This window comes from Melanostigma gelatinosum (genome assembly GCF_949748355.1).
Source record: "Melanostigma gelatinosum genome assembly, chromosome: 4".
NCBI classification, from domain to species: Eukaryota; Metazoa; Chordata; class Actinopteri; order Perciformes; family Zoarcidae; genus Melanostigma; species Melanostigma gelatinosum.
Window position 1 is genome coordinate 18,799,448 of NC_136637.1, and position 26,872 is coordinate 18,826,319.

Below are 26,872 nucleotides of genomic sequence, written 5' to 3' on the forward strand. Positions count from 1 at the left end.
GAAAGCAACAGGATGAAATAATAACCACGATTTAATGATTGTCTTTAAATCTCCTTTTTCTTTATAGATTTGTTTGTTCACCGCTTTAACACTATTCAAGATTAATGTATTTCTAAAAGTATTTCAATTTTATTAATTCAGTATTATTATGACTATCATTTGTTGAGAAACCCTGTCTTCATATTTGTTTTGAATATGTGTCTAAAAATCTTTTAGAAAAAGATAAAAATTCCTGTTTTAATTGATTGTATAAAATTATTGTAAAAGTATGAATCAGAACAACATGTAACGTGTGAGTTTTAGTTGCAACATTTATGCCAAGGTTCTTCTGTTTCATCATGGTGTCATATCAACAAGTCTATTAAACGGCAGCCAGAGAGAGACAACTCCAACATGACATGTTCATCAAACTTCATAAAACGGTCCTATCTCTCGTTGAAGTTTATGGATTTCAACAACATGTAAATCAATTTATAAAATGCACCTGCATATTCTTTAAATTCTGCAAATATATTTACATTTTAAACTTTTAAATATTTCCAGAATTGATTTGTTGACGGAAGTAATTCTGGTAAAGCCGTCAAGTTAACATAAAGCTCGACTGTGCATTTGTTGGAGAGAAGTTCAAACTTTGCCTTTTAACGTAACATAGTTTTGGGCAAATACAACCCTGCAGTTCATTGTTAACATGCACGAGAGCCAATGGAAATAACAATAATATGAATTTAAAAAAAGACCGGCCTAATGCAATAAAAGAGGTACATGTCAGCTTCTTTATCTCATCTTTATCCTGGAGATTTACCGGATTGACTAAGAGAACAGCTCTTTCAGAATTTGTATTTATTTAAGAGAGGAGAAAATAAAAAAAATAAAAAACAGCAAACTCTGATATAACAGTGATAATCTGTGAGAAGCGATACTTTCTCACTTGCTTGTTTCCATGCTGCTCTCTGTTCTGTGATTTGCATGTGTTGTCAGGCCTCGTCTCGTGACGAAGCAAACGCAGAGCGAACCGTCACCTGTCAGGTCCGGCCGGTGAGTCCTCTGAACCGGCCGCGACTGACCAGTGACCCCTGTCGACAGCATCTTGTCGGTGTGTGTGGAGGGAGAACTGACCCTTAAGGGAACTGAACCAGCGACCCGCAGGTGGGTGTGTGAGACTGCAGCTGTGGTTGAATGTGTTTGACTAATTAGTCATGGCATTCGTTACAGGACAAACCCGTTCATATCTGCAGCACGGATCCCTCCTTCTGTCACTATACTGACATTCCAAGATAATATCTTGCACCAAATACAAAAAGCACATTGAATCTAGACGTCCTTATATGTAAATATTATGAGAAAATTACAGTGATGTTCATTTGTTATAAATGAACGGTTAGGAGAACTCAATTGGATTTTTACTAGGTTGTAAGCAGAACCTCCTGCTGAGAAGAAGCTGAAGGTTTTCTTAATGTTGGCCTACGACACACTCATGCCCCCCAGTGGTCAGTCCCTGGAAGTGCATGATGGATGGACGCGGTAGGGTCTTTTACTTTAGTAGGCCTTGGCTGAAAGTAGAAAAAGCACAATGTAGAATTACTCTGCTACAAAGTCCTGCATTCAAAATGGTTAAAGGTTCTTGATATTCAAAGCATCAATGTAGCATAAAAAACGATTTGCTATGTAAAGATAGAGTGGTGTAAGAACTGAGCAGAGAATGAAGTCGCTCTGTGTGCACGCGTGTGTGTGTGTGTGTGTGTGTGTGTGTGTGTGTGTGTGTGTTGTTGTAATCCAATCTTCCCCTTTCTCTGTTTAGATAGCCGAGCTGGCAGCTTTAGTGCATGTTAGTGCATGTGAGCCCCACTGGCTAGCTCATGCTCTTCACTGCTCCCTGACCAACAGAGGAGTCATCGCAGAAGAATAGAGCCTATAGCCTTCTGCTCCCTCCAACTGTTAGCTCTGTCTGTTTTTGTTGTTTGCACTGTTAGCACCGTTAGCACCGTTAGCTGTGCGCTGCCTGCTCAACAATCCCCATGTTGAGAGCCGTGTGGAGGCAATAGATGTGCTCAGAATCTAGAATTTAGCACCTTTGAGTGAAAGTAGAGAAATATTAGCATCAAAATGTAGCCTGCTTAAAGTACCAACATTTAAAATAGTAATCATACAGAACGCCCCATTTCAAAATGGTATAGAGCCTAATATAGTACAGCCTATTCTTGAATTATAATTATTGTTGTAATAATGTGTTCATGACTTTAATGTTGCAGGTGAAGGTGCGCTCACATGAATGACTTTACATAACATTAGCTTAGGCTAATTATTGTGAATTTTCACACAAGTTTATCTTATCCTGACAGAGTAACTGTGTAGTTTCCGGTCTTCTTCTCCAGGGAGGAACTTTTGAACATCCGACATTTAACTTGACATGTTTCCTCAACGCCTTTCATCTCGACTTAACAGTCCGGTAAAGCTGATTCTGATCCTGAAGTAGAAAGTACAACATTTCTCTCTGATACGTACAGTAGTGGAGTAGAAATAGCAAAAAAATGTAAATACTGAGGCAAAGTACCTGATGACTCATGCAACTGGTTGTTCATCAGGAAAGACAAAGAGAGCAAATATAGGATCTGTGCAATAAACCATTAAATGTTCCCCAACATGTTGATGAAGCATACTTTTCTTCCTTTCTGCTCCCATCCACAGGGAAATGCTGGTTCGATTTCTGTCTGTCTGTTATTGTAAGTAATGTAACATCGGCTCTATTTCTGGTTTCTAGGTATCATCAACACCACCACCACCATCATCACTGGATGAACATGTTGCCACCAGCCTGTAAGTCATTTCAGTACACAAACTTGCATTGAGTAGTAACACAGCCCCCTCTGCTGCTACATTGATGCACATGCAATAGCAGGGAGGTAAAGAAAGGAAACTTTATTTTAAAAAGCTCATTTTAGTTCAATAAGATCCACAATTCCATAAGGAATGTCCATACAAAAATAAGTGTATTTAAATTCTGTATTTTTGGTGACCTCACATGAGTTTGTGGTATTTTTCTTTGAATTCTTACTCCTGAGGGATCGAGAACAGAATTGTTTTGCAGGCACTTCAGTGTGTCATCGACAGTGTTTATATTAAGTTGCTAATTAAACACAGACAGATTTCCAAAATATTCCAGGACCTCAAAGTCATGCGCTCAAAGAGCACATTGGAATTGGTTTTCAAATAAATAGCTGCCAATCATCCATGTGCAAAACATTAATCTTGCTCCGGCTGTGACTGGTTTGAAGAGGGTGAAGCTGCTCTCAAGGCCACACAGCTCCTCACAGTGTGGCAGTTCCCCCCCCCCCTTTTTTTTTTAACCCCTAATCTCAACATTTAAGACAAGTCGGACAAATGTGCAGAGCTTCTCTGCAAATCCAAATAAGGCCATGGGAAATGAGTTCAGAAAACCTTTCCTTAAGATTGAGCTGTTTCTGATTTAGCTGCACTGATGAGTGGCCTACTTTTCCTCGCACGATGACACACAAGCATCCATCTTTATTTGCACGCCATTTCAAACTAGAAAATGCATTTCCTGCTGAAAATGCGTTGGAATGCTGAAAGCTGAAATGAATCTCAAAAACATTGCTGAAAATAGATATCCAATTTTAAATTTTTTTCTAAAAGCTGAATAATCCAAAAAGATTACAAATATGAAGTTATATCACCCCTCTCCTGAAAGAGCTGAACATTTTGATATTCGAACGGTTTCTGTAGCTTAAAAGAATTCCAGCAGTAGTGATATTTGTTGTAGTAGTAGTAGAAGTATTATTCGCAGTATAAGTATGAGTAGCATTTGAATAAGTACTAGTTGTAGCAGTTGTGATATTTGTAGTAGCAGTAGTAGTAGAAGTTGTCGTCGAAGTATTTGTAATTAGATAAAGTAGTAGAAGTAGTAGTATCAGCAGTCGTACTAATAGCTGTAGTAGTATTAGTACTGGTTATTAGTACTGGTAGTAGCAGGAATAGCAGTATTAGCAGTTGTGGTATCAGTAATAATAGTAGTGGTAGTGGTAGTAATAGCAGTAGTGGTAGTAATAATATTTATGGTAGCAGTAATAGCAGTAGTAGTAATAGTAGCAACAGCAAAAGTTGTAGTAGTAGTGGTAATACTATAAATATTAGCAGTAGTAGTAGTTGTCGCAGTATTAGTATTAGAGCATTCATTATTTCAACAAAAAAGCCTCATTTTGAGCGAAACGTTTAAATACAGTGAATCCATGAGGCTTTTATTTTGAAAGGGTGGGACTGGGTGGGGGAGGGAGGGGGAGAGGAGACATAATCATCATGTTTGACACATAAACAGAGGTTATTAAATGACAGGCTTCATCACAAGCAGTTCAGTTAGAATTCACTCTCTGGGGCTTTTATTTTGAAATGGGGTGTGTGTGTGGGGGGGGGGTGGAGGAGGGGGGAAAGACCTCTAAAGATCCCTAAGACCTGAATGACTGTATGAGAGACACACAGAGAGAGAGAGAGAGAGAGAGAGGAGTGTATGTGCGCGTTTGTCTGTGAGTCTGTGTGTTTATCAACATCACTAATTGGCTCAATCGCAAACACCTGTGTGCCTGAAGCCATTTCATTGAGATAAAACAGGGAAACGCCTCTCAAACAAATCATCAAAACTCCCATAACCGTAGCTCATATTGCTCCGATATTAATAATTGAGAGGAAGGGTGAGTTAAAGAACAGATCCTGTAAAAATTGTGTCTGTAGTGTAAAAAATGTGGCTTAACTGGCGATCTAGAAATGGGGTACCGTGTTCTGTGGAAGATGTTTTTGAAGCAAAATTTAACATTGTTCTCTATTAGTGGTGTCACGGATCGATCCGTGATCCGTTCGGATCACCCCTCACGGTTCGGATCACCCCTCACGGTTCGGATCACCCCTCACGGTTCGGATCACCCCTCACGGTTCGGATCACCCCTCATGGTTCGGATCACTCGTGAACCGCGGATCAATCGAGTATTTTTTATTTTTTTTTACAGTGTAATCATCATAGTGTGTAAAGTTCTACTGTTGCTGTTCCTTTTCAAGTAACAAGTCCCCGAATATCAATGCAGAGTGTCAGTGAACAGATATAAAGCAGTAGTGTGTTCACGTGAACGGAGCAGCTTAGAAGCATTTAACGGTGAAGTCATGGCGAGCGGAGGAACGTCAGAAGCCGCGACGTCATCTCAGTCGCAAGTTTGGGAACATTTTGTCTTCCCTGTAACGTATGATGACGGATGAGGGTGGTGGACAAAACCGTTACGGTATGTAGGCGTTATTTAAAGAGAGACGCACGACAACGGCAAAACATCGGGCATGTCAGCGACGGGGGACACTCCGGTGTAGAAAATAAAGGATTTCTAAATCTGGTTAAAATGCTTGAGCCACGCTACGAATTCCACTCACGCACCCACTTCAGTGTGAAGCTGTTCCAGGCCTCTATGAGAAGGAAAAGACTGTAGAGACTGCTTTCACCAAGGCGGAGTGATTCTTAGTCCGGTGCTGTAGACACGCCCCCTCTGTGAGCATCACGCAGATATTTTTGTTTTCATGTAAGGCTATCGCCCAAAGTTCTTTGCTTTAAGTGTTCTTGAAGTTCTTTCATTAATAAATGGAAAGCAAAGTTATATTTGTTTCCTCCCCTTTTCTTTGTTGATCCGAAAAATGATCCGAACCGTGTCTCCTGAACCGTGATCCGAACCGAACCGTGAGGTTTGTGATCCGTGACACCCCTAGTCTCTATGGAGCAGAAAGTTGGTTTTCCTCTCAATTAACGGCTTAACAGCATTCCAACAATTATACGATCACTAGGAGAATTCAGCATACAGAACTGCAGAGCAGACTATCTAATGGTCTCTGCTAGTTGCTTACAAATAAAGGAATATTATATTTTTGAGTATAGAGCCTAACAGTAAGGTGGATGCAGTTGTATCAGCCTGATGCACACACGACAGGTATTTAAAGTCCAGATTGTCATCATTTACAGGCCACAATGTTAAATCCAAGATGTTACCTGGCATTGCAATTATGTTTACCTGGTCTGTGGGTCATTGATACAATGCTACGATTGTTTTTTGAGAATAACAAAAGGTGTGGTTCCCAAAAAGATGACACACTTTTAGGCGAGCCAGGAAGTTGGCATCCACTGTACAAGAAGACAATGGATGTTTACCAGAAAGTAAAACCCCTAAAACGTTTTTAACAAACTACACCCTTGTTGCATGAGTATACACAAGGAAGCGAACAAGTCGGCGTGATGACATTCTTTTGTTTCATTGCGCCACTTGACAGAAACCGCATCTTTAAGACTCAAGAGGCTTCAAAATTCATGAGAAGGGTATTTATTTTATCTCATAGAAAAAAAAGGGTAGCATTTCTTAAGCTTGTATTAACCAAAGATTTTATTTCATAAACCAAAAATAGATTAAAACAAAAACACTGACTTTGAGACAAGGGAACTGAAAGTGCATGAAGCCACGAAGGGCTTTTACCCTGCTTCGTCTCACATGATTCAGAAGATCTCTGCAAAGTGATTGTCGCACCCCAGGTTCAGTAAGCTGTGCAATGTCACAGAACACGATGTCTTGTCTGAATTTTGTATTTTAAAATGGGTTGCAGGAACTTGAAAGAAGATTTGACTGTGTCTCAACAGCTTGTGCAGTGTTAGTCTTTGTTTTATTAAACAGTGCGAGTCAGAGCTCTCTCTTCTATACTTAATTGATCGATATATTGCTTTAATATCTGATATATTGCTCAACGATGTGTGTCAAATTCAATCATACAGGTATCACTCCGCTGACACACTACTTATTAAGGTTTACTAACCATTGAATTTGTTGTTTTTTTAAATGCCACCTATCAAAAAAACGATGCATTATCTTTCCAAATACAAAACAATTTTGTCTCTGTCGATTTAAAAAGTGCACAGAAAGTGTTTGAACTGGTATGAGTCACTATCGGATTCAATAATCGGGAGTCGGGAGTCCTGCTGGTTCTCATCAGGGAGTGATGTACACAAGGTGATCCCAAGGTGAACCCAAACAACTGCAATTAACTGTAATTAACGGTAATTAAGTGAGTGGAAGGACAGAAAACCAGCAGTAGTCAGGGACAGTTTTGAAAGCTGCTTTCTACTCGTTTAATCTCAGAAACAGAAGCTCAGCCGATCCACACAAAAATACAGTTTTATCATCATTGCATGTGTTGCAAACTATAACTTTTAAACCTCAACCCTTTGGATTGATTTTCATCAGACGTTGTTTTGCTGCTTTTTCAATTATTAGACACGTGGGAGGGAAGTGCAGTTTCTTAGTATTGATTTTCTCATCATTTACACAGAATGGATGCTGATACAGACAACAGATTACAATTATACGATCACTTGGAGAATTCAGCATACAGAACTGCAGAGCAGACTATCTAATGGCCTCTGCTAGTTGCTTACAAATAAAGGAATATTATATTTCTGAGTATAGAGCCTAACAGTAAGGTGGATGCAGTTGTATCAGCCTAATGCACACACGACAGGTGTTTAAAGTCCAGATTGTCATCATTTACAGGCCACAATGTTAAATCCAAGATGTTACTTGGCATTGCAATTATGTTTACCTGGTATGTGGGTCATTGATACAATGCTACGATTTTTTTTTGAGAATAACAAAAGGTGTGGTTCCCAAGAAGATGACACACTTTTAGGCGAGCCAGGAGGTTGGCATCCACTGGATCCCTCCCTGTACAAGAAGACAATGGATTTTTACCAGAAAGTAAAACGCCTATAACGTTTTTTAACAAACTACACCCTTGTTGCATGCGTATACACAAGGAAGCAAACAAGTTGGCGTGATGACATTCTTTTGTTTCATTTAGCTTTTATTTTGAAATGGGGTGTGGGGTGTGGGGGAGAAGGGGAGAGGAGGCAGAATCATAATGTTAGATAAACACAAACCGGTTATTAAATGACAGGCTCATCACAAGCATTTCAGTTAGGATTCATTCTGTGGGGCTTTTATTTTAAAATGGTGTGTGTGTGTGTGGGGGGGGGGGGGTGGAGGAGGAGGGGGCAAGACCTCTAAAGATCCCTAAGACCTGAATGACTGTATGAGAGAGAGACACACAGAGAGAGAGAGGGAGAGGAGGCAAACTTTCTCATTTGGAGATTGTACTATGTTTTATCTTTTACAGCTTACATGACTATTGTCCTGCTCTGCCATGTCTTTCCTCGTCTCTCCCTCTTGTGGCGCGGTGTGTGTAAATGTCACTCGAATCAGGAAACTTATCAGAATACTCATATCTGATTGGCCGAGCTGCAACACGTAACAGCTGCAACAAATCATGTGTGTGCGGCTTTTATTTTAAAATGGGGTGGGTGTGTGTGTGTGTGTGTGGGGGGGGGGGAGGGTGGAGGAGGGGGGAAAGACCTCTGAAGATCCCTAAGACCTGAATGACTGTATGAGAGACACACAGAGAGAGAGGGAGAGGAGTGTATGTGCGCGTGTCTGTGAGTCTGTGTGTTTATCAACATCACTAATTGGCTCAATCGGGAACACCTGTGTGCCTGAAGCCATTTGAAAATATTCTCCATAGAGATCCCATTGAAAATAAAAAGCTTAATAATTCAAAAAGTTTAAAGGTTAGAAATATGAAAAGTCATAGCAGACCTCTGGTGAAAGAGCTGAACATTTTAATAGTTGAAGTGCTTTACGCTACATGTTAACATTCATCCATTCATACACTGATGACAGAGGCTGCCCTACATGGTGCCAACCTGCCCATCAGAATCTAATTTAAACACACAATCACAAACACATTCGCAAACCAATTCGGGACACAGGACAAGGACCCTGGGGGACAGGAGAAGCAGGGCATAGAGTGCTCTACCTCCTCAGCAGGAACCATTCTCCAGTGGCGCTGTAGGCATGCTCTGAAGGCCCTTAACAAATACCAAAATGAGTTAGGTCCTACTTTGTACCTTGAACATTTGTCAAAACTGGGCCCAAGTATAATTGCACTTGGTTGAAGTGTGGAGGTGCTGGTGAGGGGGAGCGGCCTGTGCGGTGGGACAGATGCAGAGGCTGGCCGAAAGGCAGCAGGTACTCAGAGTTACTCCAGAGCAGCTGCAGGAAGAGCAGTGAAACCTGCAGGAGACGGCGGATGCTTTTACTTCATCTGACTGCTGGACTGAAGGCCTGCAATTTGGGAAGGAAGCCCAGTCTGCGCAGGGCCAGTCTGAACGCGAACATGTCCAATGTGTCTTCTTCACCTCCTGCACAGACTGGCCCTGCTTCTTCTGATGCTCTATTAGTGCTGTCCCCTCATCTTGGCTGTCTGTGCAGTGAGCCGCTGCTCTCTGAAGAGGATTTTTGGATTTTTCGCATGTCTCTCCAGATTGCACAGTTGGAAGGCTTTAGCGTCTCAAAGTCAATTTGGATCTCCTGCAGGGTTTGAGTTTTTGAGTGAAGGCTCTCTGGACTGGATGATATGCACTACACGGCCAAGCTTGTCCCCAGGAAGCTTGTTGATGTCCAAGAGGCCTCTTTCTCCTCGTTCCTTTCCCCCTGTAGCTGATGACTCAGGCAGCCCCCAGATCGCCTCCACGACTGGGAACCGGCGGCTGGTTGGAGCGCATCCCTTCCTATTGATTGAGTTTCTTCTTGGGTACAACCTCTTTGTTGTTGTTGTTCCTGGTCTTGGTATTCTTAGAGAGCTGTGGAACAGGTGCATCCCCTATCTCATCTACAATGCCTAACTTTTCTTTTTTCTTCTTCTTCTCTTTTTTCTCTGGTTTGCTTGATAGTGGTTGGGACTATCAGCCAGCTGCTCGTTGACAGCTTTAAACCGTTCACTGCCAAGCTCTGGGCTCTCATTTTTTTATGCTTTTTTCATGCTGACTGACTAATATCTAAGGAATGTATGAACACATCTCTGGTAAACACAAGATTTAAATTGTGCTTTTGTTTGATTCTTTGTGGAGAAACTCAGTTTGACAAATCAACAAAACCATACATATTCACAGAGCAACCTCACTGAAAGGGTAAACCAACATCATCAATGTCGGGACAAGTACTTACCCGAGTTCTTGTTTTGCCCTCCACACAGCTGTTCATGAGTCCTTTGGAGCGACACCTGCATAACTTAATGTTATCCGGACACCGCAGGGCACAGTGGATGCCGAGCTGGACCCCTAGTTTTGTACGCCGGACGAACCGTCCTTTCGTAAAATGGCCCAAATAACAAATCTGCAGCAGTTTAAAGAACCCACAGATGGCCAAGACCCGACAGACACACAATTCTGAGGAAAAAAGCAAACGTTTGCGGAAAAGTCTGGGTGAAATATCGACCATATTCCAAACTGGAAAAGTTCTTCTCTGCCAAAATCGCTCCACGTTGGAGAGGCCCCCTACAGGGTGGTGCGACAAATCAATCCGCTAAACTATGAGATTGTTCTGGAAGATTTAGACACTTGATCACTTCAGCATGTTTCTGTATTGTTGCCATATATTGCAGGTGAGTAGTGATAGGCGGGCTTGGTTCTGATACAATGAAGGAACTATCCAGCATGTTGAACCACATCAAATAATAGGCTTCTACAAATGGTGTGGAAGAAATTATCATTATTTCCCTTTGATTCCAAACTACCTTTAACTCAGCAAAGAATAGTTTGACAACTACCCCAAATTATTCAATTATCTATAATTGCTACAGTACGCAGAGCATGAAGAGGAAGTGTGTTGGGTAATAACACGAACTAGAAAATTCCTGAAGAAATTTTGACAGTGTGGCTTCTGCCCGAAAAATTGCAATATATACACACGCCAATGTTATCGGTAGTGTCATTCAGGTTCAATTGAGATAGCGCTACTGTCTTTTCTGCATTTTAGATTCATACTCTTGGATTGAATCTTGTATTTGTGGGGCTTTTATTTTGAAAGGGTGGGATTGGGTGGGGGAGAGAGGGGGAGAGGAGACAGAATCATAATGTTTGACACTATGATTCTGAATAACAGTTAACAAAGGCGTGACATGAAACACCTGCACAGCTCTACCGTCAAACCGTGCATGACGGTAGTTCAGTGCAGTCATGGAAATTAACCACACCCTTTCCCATAAACTCCCTTTTGCATTGTGTTAAATAGTTAAAAAATGGTTACTAACAAAAACACTCTGATTTAGAAGCAATTAAGCCGAGCTATCGGAGGCTACTGTTCTCTGCCTGATTGGTGGAACAAACGTTAATCAATGAAACAACCAATCAGAGCCATCGAACATAAAACAGTCCTGTCTTCTCGTTCAGTGACCTTTTCTTACAATACCAAAATTGTCTTTTCATTTATTGTTCATGTGTCATGAGCTTCACAGCTTCATAGGGCTTCAAACTATTATTCTTGTTCCAGAGGGAGTAACGAGACAGTGACTGTGTGTCTGAGTGGAATCAAGCAGGTGGGTTTTGCCATGCAGCTTGTGGTCCATATGAAAGAAACAGTGACCCTTTGAGCAGTACATTTGTTTATAACCGAGAGTTAAAGTGAGACATCACTTGTGTTTGTCCAGTAGACCACAATGAAGCCGGGGACTTGTTTATCCTCGTTTAGCTAAAAGACTGAAGGCTGGGAATGTAGTCAGCTTAAGTCACAACATGATATGATATGATGTTATACACATATACTGTGTATTAAATGAAATGGGATTGAGCAGGTGAACTTCATCATTGGCTGAGACAGAAGGCACATTTGATTTTCTTTGTGCTTTCTCAGGGTACTGTTCATTTAATTTGGCCAATGCATCCGTGTCTCTGCTGTGTGCATCCCTCGTAATATCCTCCTGCTGCACAAACTATATCGCTGTGTGATGAAGTCAGCCACTAGATGGCGCTGTACTCCACCATATTGAAAGTTCAGCGCACCTTACAAATCTTCTCATGGAAAATCCAGCAGCAGCAAGATCACTTTGTGTGACTTTTCATCATGGTAGGGTTGCATTGAGGTAATTAGAAGGGACTTTGTTGTCTAGTCGAAGACATTTTTCCTTTTGATATGTGACTGTTCCTTCTTCTCTCTGTTACCAATCCCACAGGACATTTGTTGGACCGCAAAGTGTTCAAAACCCACTGTGTTTTCGCCCTCATTGTGGATCTGAAGCTTGCTTATAAGCAGATATGAAGACAATGTATGATTTGCTGCCAGATCTTTTCTTATTCTGCATCATTGGACCACATGAGGATTTGTCCACATGTGGCTTGTTTGGCAGTTGAAATTTGGAAATATAACTTGTGAAAGCACGACTTTCTCACATGGTTCTCATTTGTAATCCCTTAGACATTTTAAAACTGGTTGAATTTAGTTCATTCAACCAGACAATTACTTTTAAGTTACATGAGAAAAGATACTCAGAAAGTACTTTGCTCCAGAGAAAACCCACGATGCGCTTTAACACGACAAATAAACACTGAGGTAACAGATATTAAACATCCTGGCGAAAACATCTTCTGAGACGTTGCATTCAAGACACAGATAGTGACTCAACGGGGCATTTTAAGGAACTGTGATTATGTCAGGGGGCCTTGTAAGGAGCTGCCACTGCCAAATCTCTATCTGCATATTTTAGTCATGGGGGGGGGGGGGGGGGGGGGATGCTGCGTTTGAGTCATGACCGAAATGTAGCCATGTAGACAAAAGCTAGAGGAGCAGCGCAAGTGCAGCCGCCCCAGTCTGCTTTCTGTTTGTGTGACGAGGCAGCTCTCTGCGAGTCCGATCTGTTTACTGCACTCTAAAAATACCAAGTTGTTGCATTTCCATAGACGTCGTGTCTTTGTTTATATGGCGTCTTGAAATTTTGGCAGCCCCGGACATCCACATGGAAAGGAGCAGCCGTAGGAGGCGACAAGCCTTTCAGCTGTTTTAGACATGCTGGTGGTGGCGGAGAAACATGCAAAATGTGGAAATGTTCAAACTGGGAATGATCAGATTTTGTAAGAAGTCACTTCTTCCTTTTACATTGCAGTCTTACTTTCAAAGGACGTCAATCTGTTGAGCCCCACACCTCAAGTCAGCAGTCTGCAAGCTTCAATGCTCAGCCTGTGTGGTTTTTCATCTCTCTATCCCAAATACCTCTACTTATCAACAGGGGTGGAGTAGTTATTTACTCAAGCAGGTAATATTTTGAGGTGCACATTCTTTACTTGAGTATTTCTATGTTATACTACTTTATAACTCAACTCCTCTTCATTGATTTGACAGCTGGAGCTACTTTGGAGATATAAATGACAAGATAACCCAATTCATTGCTTGAAACTGCCAAACATGACTTACAATCGACTCCACTTTGACTTCACACATTCAAATTCTTTTTGCATTTTAATAAAAAGGTGACAAATCATTATATAAATGTATGATCACAGGGGCCATTCTGATGGATAAAAAAAGTATAGAAGTAAAGTTTGCTGTAATGCCTTTGTAATTTCACCAAAGAAAATATTTAAATGTGGCACTTTTACTTGTAGTGGAGATACAGAAATAAAAGTTGAAGCTTTCTGTTCATACAGTGGCATCGTGTTTAGTTAAGTCAAGGATCTGAACTTCTTCCACCACTGCAACACCTCCGTTATCATCACAACTGCCAACCAAAACAGAATATATTGAAAAACAGAGATGTCCCCTTTAAAGCACTCTGAAAACGAACATTATGGATTGAAGACTAAAAGGTTTCTTTGACTAAAAAACAAGATTCAAAGCAGACATTTTTGTGGAAGCTATATATTGCACATTAGGTTGCCATACCTTTGTTATGGGATGTCACTTATTATAGAGAATAATACCAATTCAAAACCTGACCATCAGTGGTTGAAGAGGTAATCGGATCATTTACTTAAGAAAAAGTATACGACAATATAAAAATGCTCCTTAAGAAGTATAAGTTATTATATCCTGTACTTACAAATTAAGAAGTATTAACAGCAATACAGTATCAAACGTTAAAGTACTATGGCCCCTGCCTATTAATTTACTATAATAACTGATGCGGCAATATGTCAGAATAATCTTAATGTTTTAGCTGTTTGCAAGGGATATATATATATATATATACATATATATGTTTAATCTATAATCAAGCTTTAAATATTATAAACTGATCATAGGTTTGGCATGTTAATTATTATTCTGCATATTAACTCCAGCTGCCAAACAAATGTGTACAAGTATAAAGCAGCGTTAATTGAAATACTTGGTTAAAGGTGTCGTATATATTTAGTAAATGGTCTTCCAACCCGCTGACCATAACTGTAAATGGCCAGAAAGCAATATTCAAGATGGAATTATGTGTTTATGCCACATGGAAGCTCAATATCACGCCCCCCTTAGTGCAAAGTCAAGAACATTTGAATGTGCATGAAAAGACAGAAAGCTGTATGTAGCCTAAAATATATATCAGCTTTATTGAAACCTTTTACAGGACAAAAAGTTGGCAAAGGGTTATACAATAAGTGCAAGGTGTAGTTACTCTAATAGGATAGAACATAGTTACATGGAATATAATTAGTTTGCACATGTTACAAGAGCAAACACATTAAAAGTCGTGTTTCTGAAGCTTCTTTTGAAGAAGAAAACGCTTCTCGGCGTTCATATTGGCTGAGTGTTTTTTTTTTAATTCAATTTTTTTGAAAGGCCTCTGGGGTTTCTTCATTCATTTCCTTCAATGCATAGTTTTCTCAAGTCCAACCAAGAAAGCTACTTTGGCTGCATGTTGGAGGCAAATATGTGAAAGCGGACGCCACGATACATCCAAAAATGTCCGCTTGTTTGTTCTCTTGTGACGGAGGTGCAGTTTCACTGTGACCGTTGCGCACGCGGTGACGGGGGCAGCTCACATCACGCACGGTTTGATGTCCTGACAGACGCTCTGGGGATGGTGATGGTGGTGATGGTGATAGTAGGATCCGCCAGCCGAGGGGTGGAAGGACGAGATGCCGTTGAAGTTTAACACAAAGTCTTTCCTGTCGCACACCGAGGAATGGCTCTGATAACGTGGAATCCCCACTACAGAGGAGAAAGTGCAGATATGTGAATGAAGAGGTGCAGACATTAACATTCATTCGGCTTGATAAGTAGCCTAATAGTTTTATATTGAGCATCTTAAACCAAGTTTTTGCGAAATTATTCGGCACAAAAAAAAACTGTGTTGGGGTGGGGGTAAATACGGTTCGTTGTGAACAGAAATGAATGTTTTTAGATCTTCAAAATGAAATGTAGATTAGCCCGAGACAACCGCAGAATGAGTATTCACGTTCAAATGTGCTTTTAAAAGGAATACAATTGACTGGTGCTTGTTTTGCATACATAATAATTGTTTATAAAAAGATGGGCAATCATTGCTTCACCTTTCTACAGATGCATTTGCAGTTATATAAATTGCAAATTTATTTAAGAGCTGAAATAACATTTAAAAAATATATTTGTTAGAAATTTGCCTAATCTGCCTACCTTCCTAAGGTGACAGTCCATTTAATTCCAGTTATTTGTATTCTTAAAAGCATCGCACCTCCCTTTAGCTATTTATTTTTTATTCAATTGAATGCTTTTATTTTGAATTCTAACTAAACACAGTAATCGTATCTGTGTATTTCTGTCCCCTTGGAGATCCCCAAACCTGCAAACATATTTAAATGAGGCCGTCATTTTGTGTCTGTAAGTGAGCCTCTATTTCCAGAAAGAGAAAAATAAATAGGGAGGCTGTGGCTTCGTCAGGGTCATAAGGACTCCAGATGTGACTGTGTTTTTCAGGGGAAGACAGCAGGCTTTATCCTCCGGGCCACAGCTCGCTGCCCTACGCTCGTTTTCACAGACAACACACAAGCCTCCGCCTGACAGTACAGTTACCGACCCCGCTCTGTGCAGTCCAACACATTTACCCTCCGTGCAGGCTCAATTAAGACGCTGCGTAAAGTTTAACAAGGCCTGCCGTCTCTTGTGGATATACGCGCTGGTTGAAATCCTCCGCCGGTGTGGTCCGAGCTGCAAACTCTTTGTTTAGTTAACCTCTGGGACCCTTTAGGCTCCAGCATGGGTAACTCGCCTCGGTGAAATCCCCTGCCTTTAGTAAAGCCTCGGTGTATTATGCTGACGCAAATGAGCGTGAACTGGGGAGGTGAATTACGAACGCGATCACAAAAACAAATAGCTGTTTATCTTAATCTATTTATTAGCACGTGCACAGATGTGGTTTCGGAAATCCCGCAGACTGTGGATTCTAGGGACGCATTCACACATTACAATCTGCATGTTATTTATTTATTGGCCTCAAAGACATTTTGAATGATAATTTGGCTGGACCAAGTTTAGGCCAGGTTTTATTATTTAACATTGAATGTAACTTTATTATTCAATGCAATGAGTTAAACAATTGCGAAAAGGATTTTGTCTCCCACAGCTGGTGAGTTTAGTAAACGCTAAGACGGAAATAATTTAGGGTAAAAATACAATTAAAACAATTGAAATTAGTCGTCATAATTAACAGTTTGCTTCTGATACGTAAACTTTTGCCTTTGAAATAAAAACAAAAATCCTGAAATTTAAACATGAGTCATAATTAATATATAATTTGAGTTTTCACTCCTTTATATTTATATTTATAATTTACATTTGTAATTTGTTGCAGGCCTCTGCTGCACTTTGCAACTAAAATGTTGCTTATTGCAGCCTCTGATTGAGATCAGATGGACATGCTGTGAGGATTGTTTTATTATTGATTCATTTCTATGATAACCCCCAAAGATATTTGGCGGGGTTCATCATCCCCAGTATGAACCATGCGCGAGTTGGTGGTACCTGATATGTCGGTGCTGTGGTTGTCCCTGCCGTTCTGGTGAAGATAGCTCTGCTCCAGGGAATAAGGCGACATGCCGGAGTGTAAACCAGAGGATGCGGGGCTGGAGGTTAGAGGCTGCTGTTTGATGTAGGGAGACCCGCCGGAGGACGCCCAGTGTGCGGATGTACTGGCGTACGGGGAGTGGCCGTCCAGCGCGCTGGCCATGGCTGGAGAGGACGGTACGGGGCTGCTGCTGCTGTCCGGTCCATAGTCCCCGTTCGACGGCACAGGACAGCTCGCCATGTACGTGGAACCGGGGCTCGGGGACATGTGGGGTACGTGGTGGCCACCGCTCAGCCCGTCGTATCCCCCGGTCATTGAATTACTCATCATGTCCAAGTTGTAGCCGTTGCTGTGACAGGCGAGAGTGGCGGATGGAGCTTGAAAGTCAAAACTCTGCGGGAGGATAGAGGTGCCGAAGCCTATGCCGTTCATCATCCGATACATGGGCTTCAGAGCTTGACATTTTCTTCTGAAGCCTCTGGGTCTGCGACGAAACGAGCCTTCCTCGAACATGAACTCACTGCCCGGATCGATGGTCCAGTAGTGACCTTTCCCCGGCCTGCCCAGCCCTTTGGGCAGCTTGATGAAGCACTCGTTCAGCGAAAGATTATGCCGGACGGAGTTCTTCCAGCCCTGATATGAGCCCCTGAAGAACGGGAAGCGAGCTTGGAGGAACTGGTAGATCTCACTGAGTGTCAGTCGTTTGGTGGGGGAGCTCTGTATTGCCATAACGATGAGAGCGATGTAGGAGTACGGCGGCTTTTCCGGTCGCCGTAAACCGGAGCCCGTCTTCTTTCCTTTAATGGCGGTAGACGAACTTTCTGTGGCGGCTTGTTGGCTCAGCATGGCGGGGTGCAGGGCGCCGGACGCCGGGCTGGATCTCAGAGGAGGTGGAGGGTCGAGCTGCTGCTGAGGGGTCTCGGTCGTCATGTCAGCTCTGACGTACGACTGGCGTAGAGTGAAGAGAGGGAGGGAGAAAATACGAGCTCCGAGATGTTTTAAAGTAGAAATATATTGGGATCCAGCGGTCAGTTGTCTTGCAAGCTTGCGTTACACCGCCAGTGGTCCTCAGAATCCCAGTGCAAAATGGAGTGAAATCTGTCTCCCGTTACGCAGGACTCTCCCGTTACGCACGGTGCTTCCTTGACGCATGCAGAACGCACGGCGTGTACGCACTGACAGAGAGAGGAAGAGGAAGAGAAAGGGAGGGGGTAGGGGGTAGGGTAGCTGGTTATTCACTGGAGACTTGAGTGTCCAGGGTTTTAGCACGACACGGGGGCTCCACTGGGTGTCACAGCGGTGCTAAGTGGTGCTGCGTGGCGCGCCGGGTGGCCATCGACCGCCTTAATAATCCCTCAAGTGGAGGAAACACGAAAACCCCTCGACCTATTGCGCGCAACAGTCCAGCCAAACAAAGCTCGACCACCTATCATTTCATAAATCTTTCTTCCCTCCACGAGAGCCCCCCCCCCCACACACACACACATCCCACCCCTTCTCCTCATCCGCACTCTGCGCCTGCAAATCTCCCTGTAATCAGTGACGAATATAACCCCCCCCCTCCCTTCCTCCACTCTCTTGCCAAATCTGGCCCAAGTCCACTTACCGTTCTCAACAGTGTTAAAGCCCCTCATTTTATCCTCTCCTCGCCTTCTTCCTCCCCTCCCACCTCCTCTGTCCAAGTTCGGATACGCAATTAGGCCATCTATCAAACCTCCCCCAGACATCCCAATCAACAGCGCCGCACGCCAGACGCACACGTTTAAAAAACGAATTTTTCCACCCTCTCTGGTCCTGCATGTATGAAGTTGTGATTTCAGCCAGGTCATACATTTTCCTGACACGAATAAACCACCACAGAATGTGCAAAAAGGTTCAACTTGCAAAGTGAAGCCATGACGATACATAACAGTCACTTTGGCCGACGTGATATCTGCGGCAGATGATACCCAAACGCATCGCTGCGAAGCAACAAAAAAAACAAAACGCACCGTCTCGTATTATTTGTATTATTTTGCTCATAACTTTCTCCCAAACTGGTCCAGAGGATAACAAAAACAAACTGTCGCGGTGCCGGGCTGGGGCGAGGAGTGTGAGAGATGGAGAGGTGGTCTTCACCGTGCGTGTGTAAGCGGGGGGTTGCTCTGAGTAAATGACTTTGACATGAGTGGAAGCAGGCTTTTTCCATCAAGCCCGGCCCTGGATACCACACACAGCGCGTCAGTGTCAGCTTACCGCCCCGGGCCAGAGCCGGTCCCATGGGCCCCACGTTCATTAGAGAGAGAAAAGCGAAATTAGGCGAACGGGCGTCGACAGTTTCCTCCCCTATGGAGACATCACACACAGATTTGTCCAACATGATGGAGTTATATATCCCATAAAAGTAGGATCAACATCCGTGTTGCGACGAAGCGGAGATCATTGAAGAAAAAACATCACGTTTTGTGGCTGTCACGAAACCGAGATTTTTTGTTTTCTTGGTTGTGTTGTTCATACTCGTCACGATTTATTTTTACTAAGCTATTTGTACTCGTGCATTGATAATATTTCAGCCTATAGTTTAATGTACGTTTGATTGCTTCTTTTCCTTATCACAGGCCGAATATACTGATGTTTGTAAGAGATTAAACAAACCACAACACCGTGAAAACTTTGCAGGGAAAAAATAACTCAGTCACATTTTATTTCACACACTCAAACCTGTGTCTGTGCACGTGTGTTGCCGACACGACCTTTTTAAGTTTAGATATAGCCTGGAGGATTTTCCAAACAATAACCAGCAACAACAACCTTTGCACTTTGCACAACAAAGGATATGCGGATAAAATCATGTTCCACCATGACACACACACACACACACACACACACACACACACACACACACACACACACACACACACACACACACACACACACACACAAATATACACACACACACACACACACACACACACACACACACACACACACACACACACACACACACACACACACACACACACACACACACAGAGCAGTTTGGAGGATCTTAGCGGCCCCAGAAATTTCCTGCGACATCAAAACTTATGACCCCCGCCGAGATCAGGATGCCTCGGCTTGCAGAGGGAATCTTTGTTCTGCGAGCGCTTTGAAGACGGCGCTCCGGCTGCTTTTACGCACCGAGATTATATGAGCTTCTAATTTAGCCTTTTGGAAATATGATGTGATCGGCGGCCACCACCAAAGCTATATTCAGAGTTGTTTTTGATCGAGGAGTTTGTCTTTGGAGTCGAGTCTCGGCTGGAGGCCCATATGAGCCTGTTGCCGACACAATAAAGCTTTCTGTTTGTTTTCATGTTTAGGCTGAAAGATATTGTTCGCCCCCCATCAAATATTTGGTAGATGCGATTTCGAGAGAGTTTTTATCGGGCTGTCCGACCGCAGGTAACCTATTTCAGGTCATTTTAAAATAAAATGCGGACGGCCTACGATTATATTACATTTAAATGGAAATACACTAAATCATAAGGATTCTCTATTTGTGATTAATAAATACAAATATTTAGACACAAGTTTTCCCCAAATAGTCAAAAACACAACGTTTGTATGTAATAATAATTCGGGTGGTCTTAAATGGTTTTTACTCTACTTATATGTAATATAGGCCTGTAACAAACGTGATTCGTTGAATACAACAATAACAAACACCAAGTTCAGCTCCTTTTAACGGTAATCTAATATTCTTTCGGCTCCGTCTGTGTTTCCTGTGGCGGTGCCGGGAGCTTTGGAGCTGCCTCTCCGGGAATCTGGGAGGTCAGGCGCGGTTCATTTTGCCGGAGTGACAGACTGTTTGGACTTCCTAACATTGTGCCTGCCTTAAAGTTTGGTTTCATAACACCGTGGGCCTTATTTGCACAGCAGCCAGCCCTGGAACAGGCCCGAGTTCCTGCTCCTGCCGATGTGGACCGGGGTCGAGACAGGCACCAGTTGAAATGCAGATGCAGAAAAAGGCTGTTTACAAATATGAAGGATGCGCGCCATGACACCAAGGACGTGAACAACAATGAGGGGATACCGAGAGCGTTACCGCCACGTGACCGCCCCCGCAGACAGGTATGCTGTTCCGGCGTTTCACCTGCAGGTTGCAGCATTGTCCCTGAAGACAGGAGCAAGTTTCACCTGTCACCTGTCAGACTTCTCGGTGCGCTCTGAACACAGACCTCGTCTTCTGTTTTCGAAGCCTCAACGCGCATGTGCATGACGATCAGCAGGGGCGCATGCGATGTAAACTACATACCTGATCAGTGTATACTCATATACAGGTGTTATCAGAACATGGTCAAATGTTAAGATGAAAAACAAAAACAAGATGACAGGATATTTACTGTTGAAATGTGCAGGTTCGTTTGGACTCATCCATCTGCACCGGAGGAGCTCATGTCCAAAACTCCAACATCAGGTTAACAACATTTTACAATGTACTTGAGTTAAGTTATGTGATATATTTTACGTATACGATCTGTTATTTTGAATAATAATAACAAAAGTGTTACACTCGCTTTCCATCAACTTGCTGAATAATAATAATAACAATGATGATTAAGTCATCCGTATATTCGGGTTTCATTTTGTGTCCTGTAATTCTTCTTATTTTATAAATGCATATAGCATTACCTTATTATTTAGCAGACATGTTTTTGAGGAACACTCTGAGACTGAACGTTTTTTATTCGAGGATGTACAGAATAGTGGTTATTTGAAAATAACCTTTGGGGACTTGTGTTGGAGTCAACAACGGTTCTCTCGTCTTTGTATTGAATTTAGTCGAATGGTTTTCTTAAGAACCATACCTAAGACTTTACATAAACTATGTGGCTCATGACTGGACCAGAGGCTGATGAGTGGGGTCTGTTTCAGGACCGCGGAGAGCAACTGCAGCCTCCTCGGGACACGAGCAGTAAACAGCCTGCAGGAGTGTTTGGTGTGAGCATGTCATGGAGAATAATATTGTGTATATATCCGAACATATTAAATACAAATATATAACATTAATATAAATAATCAGTACTGAAAGTTGTGTTTTGATGACGAAACAAATTGAGTTCACTTTATATTTTGTTTACACACTGTGGGCACGTTTCCCATTGCATCTTTATCAAATGAAGTGCGGCTTTGTTGGAATGAAAGTGTCAATATTTGAATATTTGTTGTGTCTCTTGTTTGTTATACATTTGTGAAAAAACACTGATCACGATATAGAAACCATTGCACCAAACACATTTTAATATAGTTTCGTAAACAATACGTGACATTGTTCATATTGTTATTTTGATAAATCAGCAAAAGTATTAATATCAATAACATCAAAATATTATACACATTAATAATCATTTTAATAAAACGTTCATTCATGATGAGTACTTCAGGGTAGATATATACATTTCTTTGTTAAAGATTTCAATTGTAGCCCGTGAGAAGTAGTTCTTTGTTTGAAATGTATTTTGACAGGATCTGTTTTCTAGGATATTTTCAGTCCATGAGCTTGGCACATGCATTACTTTCTAAATAACATGACAATATAACAATAATTTGAAAAATCACATTTTTATGTTCAATGCTAATTGTTGTATCTGTTATTTTAGTTGTTTGTTGTGGTTGTTGCCTTGATTGCAATAGATTGACTTTGTTTTTCCATTTTAATAAGCCGCAAATAGTCATTTTAATTTGGAAAAATCACTACTGAGGGAATCGGTGTGAGAGGCAGTATTCTGGGCTTTTATTTTGGCTTTGATGATTATGATTTAGGAGTTAATTTTCAACAGATTATCAACCAACAATTCCCCGCCCCCCTGTTATTCCCTTTGCAGTCAAATCTACCGCAGACCTTTCCTGTTGAACAGGTGTGCGGCCCATTCACTCCCGCCCCCACTGATCTGTACACCTGCTTCTGATCTCCAACCCTCTCTCTTTCATGTCTGTATAATGAACAGCTCATTGAACACCAGGGTCCCATTGTTTCACGTTTTTATTCATAAAAATACCAGGCATGCATGAATCAATCTTAAGGAAACATCAGGCATTTCCATGCGTTTCAAGTGCAGCCACGCGATTCTCACCGTAGCTCAGTCAATAATTAGTTTGACATATATACAAGACAATATCCTTTTTTATACAGCAGGTCATACAAAACACGAAAAGAATAAATAGATTAATAGTATTATGTTTCAACATGGCGCTTGGTTGCCGTTATGCAGTGGAAATGACCAAAGAACCGTGGATGCACTCATACACATACACGCACATACACGCACATACACGCACACACACACACACACACACACACACACACACACACACACACACACACACACACACACACACACACATGCACTCGCAGTGGAATGTCCTGCGATGACAGCAACACGCCATGGTCAATTTCTTTTTTCCACTGCAGAATGACTTACAGTACAGACCCAAACAGTTCAACAGCTAAAGTAATGAAAGCTAGGAGCGCCCACAAAAGTGCACATCATGGGTCAAAACATACAAGTCTGACAACAGTCCGGGTGCTTTATGACAGCAAGGAGTCTATATGGAAACCTCGCGCATTGTTGGGCATCTTGTGGGCGTAGAGAACGGCCTCAGGTGCAGCCATGCCCGGCGCTGTGTGCTGGAGGTACGTGAGTGCATCCCTGCTGAGCTCTGTGCTGCTGTACGCAGCCTCTGACAGGTACGTGCGCTGTGCCGGATAGCACAGAGTGTAAGGCAGTATGTGGGCCCCTGGGGACCAGTAGAGCCGGGGGGCGTAGGTTTCCGCATCGAAGTGGCTGTCCTCCCTCCGTTTGAAGGGTGTGCTGAGGATGCTGTCGATGGCGAAGGAGCTGGAGAACTTGGCCCCCACCCTCTCCTCCGGGGCTTGGAGGCGGGTGTCCTCGCTGAGGATGTCCGGGCTCTTCCGCTCCTTGGCGGACCTCTTGGCGATGCGCTTCCTCCTGCGGCGGAACACACCGTCAGCGAAGGTGTACTCGCTGTGCGGGTTGAGCATCCAGTAGTTGTCCTTGCCCCATGGCCGGGACGGGTCCCGCAGCACTTTGAGAAAGCAGTCGTTGAGTGACAGGTTGTGGCGCACCGAGTTCCTCCAGCCGGTGTAAGTGCCGCGGAAAAACGGGAACTTCTTCATCAGGTAGTCGTTGATCTCTGCCAGAGTGAGGCGGCCACTGCTGGACTCCCGGATGGCCATGGCGATGAGGGCGATGTAGGAGTAAGGAGGTTTGGGTCGGCGGGTGTAGGGTTTCCCTTTGCTGCCTTCGCCGGTCTGGGTAACAGGTGCCGGGCTGTTGGCCACGCAGTCCCCGTCCGACCCCAGCTCGTCCCCGGATAGAGGGGAAGGGATTCCCCCCTCTGTGTCCATGCGCAACTCCAGCGGCTTCCGCGAGAAGTGATGTGCTGAGAAAACTTCAAGTTTCATTTTCACAAAAAGAAGCGTGATCTTTGAGCAGCAGAGCAGGTGTAGCAGTCCTGGCAGCAGAAATGACTCTGTGTGTTTGTGTGTTGTAGAGGCACGTCTTAAGCGCTGGAGGCACCCTGCTCCTCAGTCTGGAGCAGTAGAATACAGATATGTCTCCGGAGACACGCATGTCTTGGTATAATATAATGCCTCGGCAAGGGACGGCCCACAGGCGGGGTTTCCAGCCCGCATCCATTGAAGCGATTGAGTGATTTAGTGTGTATGTTTACAATTGGACGCTACCGTGACACGCAAGGGAAGAAAGAAAAGAGGGCAGGTATGAAAAAGAACTTGTCCGTCTGTCCTTTATTTTTCAAAAATAAAATACAATATATAGGCCTACTACAGGCAACATTTTACAGTTTAAGAAGCACTTTTTTCTGAATTGCATTTTGTTCCTATCACATGAATGTATTATGCTCGCTAGATTAGTAATCAACAAAACGTTTGATCAGTTGCCCTTTTTCTGTCTGGATTCCGTGAAATGCGTAAAATTAGTCCAAATGCATTATTTTTTTCTTCATCCGGATTAATATTTCTCCTCTTTACTCGCCTTTTATGAAAACAACATCAGAAAAAGTCTGCAGATAGAAGAGAGCGGAATACATGGAGAAATAGACAAGTTTTTCTTTTGCAGCTGTTCACTTGAACCTGTTACTCCCTCACCGGCGCTCCGGTGGAACGGGGAAGGAACGCGGACGCACAACTGAAATAAAAGAGATGGGTTTGGATGACTTCCACGTAACGCACAATGAATAACAACAATACTCCTCTATTGTTTAATGTATCTGAAAGTAGAGGGCTTATTTCTTTTCAGAAATAGATCATAGGCTATTTAAAAAAAAAAAACACTGGTTGAGTCCTCATAATCCAAATGTATAATATGAAGAAATTGATTTCTTACCAGGGTCATATCATAGCATATATATGAATTCAGTCCAAGTCTACTTTTGAATGAGAAGGGCCGGATCAATACATTTTCTGATCCTAGAATTCTTCTGGTCTACTGACACTGACGACCTCTGCTAGTCCCCTCTGGCTTGTTGTGCAGTTAGTAACCAAGACACAAAATAATCACCATGAACCGAGAGTTCTTGGTCCAACAAGTTGCTAGTTTGTTTAGTACGACTGGTTATAACTGCCCCGCAATACATTCGACAAACAATCAGCAACATTGCTGAAATTCCCATCATAATGCTTAAAAGCTCAAAACTAATGCAGTAAAATATAATTGAAAGTCTTTAGATCATTTCCAAGGTTGGCGCCTCCTGGTGGAAGTATCATAAACACAGACTGTAGGTCTAGTGCGTGTGCATTGTGTGATTGCAATGTATTAGATCCACACAACAACCTTAAAGAGTGCACACTTAAACATTAGTTTCAAGCTACAAACTAAATGATATGACTGTACAGCAATAAACACATACATGCTGGTGTTGGTATTGAAATTTCTTACCAAATTTATAAAAATCTGTATTTTATGGTTGAAATGGATCAATGGGTGCTCCGGAGACGGCGGTGCAAAACCAACAAGGCCAAATTAACCTTTTTCTACCCCTACTTCTGGCTCCCCCTTATAGTTCGGACTACCCCCATCTTCGAACTGCAGCCTTCATTTTGATCCCATCGGTCATGGTTTCACCTCTCAGGCCCTTGCCCACTGCCACACATCAGGTGGCCTTAGGTTAAGACCTGGGGGTGAAGTCACTCTTGAAGATATGAGTCATAAATCAACGCCATGTCACATTTGTCTGCAGACGTTTAGTCGACAAGCACATTTTTGTCGGGAGTGTACAGCTACCCTAACAGGTTTTAAGTAAACTGACATCCCTGTAAACCAAATGTCTTTCCCACTAACTCTTCTCCTGCCAACAGCTTTCAGCCAGTTGATGGTGCAGAAAGATGCTGGAGAGTTAACATGAGTTATGAGCTTCGCCTCAAGGCCGGTAATAATCATTAAACTGTCTTCTAGCACCCCTCCTATCTCAGCTGCTCGGACTTTGCTGGGACCTGAACGACTTAGTGTAAGTTCAACTATAGATTGTTCACATAGTGTTCATGAAAAGATTCATCGTGGCCCTGGAATGGATTGAGGTATGCGTATGCGTGTTTCTATTGTGTGGCCTAATTATCACCCTGGTTGTACATGACAGGCATGATTACAGATCTCATGGTACCCAGAGCGGTTGGTGTTTTATGTGAGTGTGGGAAAGCAAGTCGATCAATTACATGTTCATGTACTTGAAGTCTGTCTGTGTTTGACAGCTCCTTCATACATTTTTTTCAAACAATGTTAATCTGTCGGTTGTCACTGTTCATCTCAGGATTTGAAATGGAAACGTTTTGTGTGCTGGATTGTAGTGTGTATTGGAATCAGCCAGTTTACTGTGGACCTTTGTAAATGTACAGTCTGACTCGTCAGCGGGGTCACTTTGTGTTTCGTCCATCTGTTAACCTGTTATGGTACGTACACACGACTGAAACACTCAATCTGAGGCCTTCTGATTGAAA

The 26,872-nt window shown here is 42.6% G+C and overlaps 2 protein-coding genes across 2 annotated transcripts; both read right to left on the bottom strand.

Moving 5' to 3' along the window:
- Positions 1-14,871: 14,871 nt before the first annotated feature.
- On the bottom strand, positions 14,872-17,805 carry foxf2b (forkhead box F2b; the record flags this gene model as incomplete). The annotated part of the gene is made up of 2 exons (XM_079267788.1): positions 14,872-15,044; positions 16,833-17,805. The coding sequence occupies 2 exons, from the start codon at positions 17,803-17,805 to the stop codon at positions 14,872-14,874; spliced, it is 1,146 nt and encodes a 381-aa protein (XP_079123914.1).
- Positions 17,806-22,900: 5,095 nt separating this feature from the next.
- foxq1b (forkhead box Q1b) lies at positions 22,901-24,446 on the bottom strand. The gene has a single exon (XM_079266740.1). The coding sequence runs from the start codon at positions 24,320-24,322 to the stop codon at positions 23,426-23,428; it is 897 nt and encodes a 298-aa protein (XP_079122866.1). The 5' UTR covers positions 24,323-24,446; the 3' UTR covers positions 22,901-23,425.
- Positions 24,447-26,872: the final 2,426 nt, after the last annotated feature.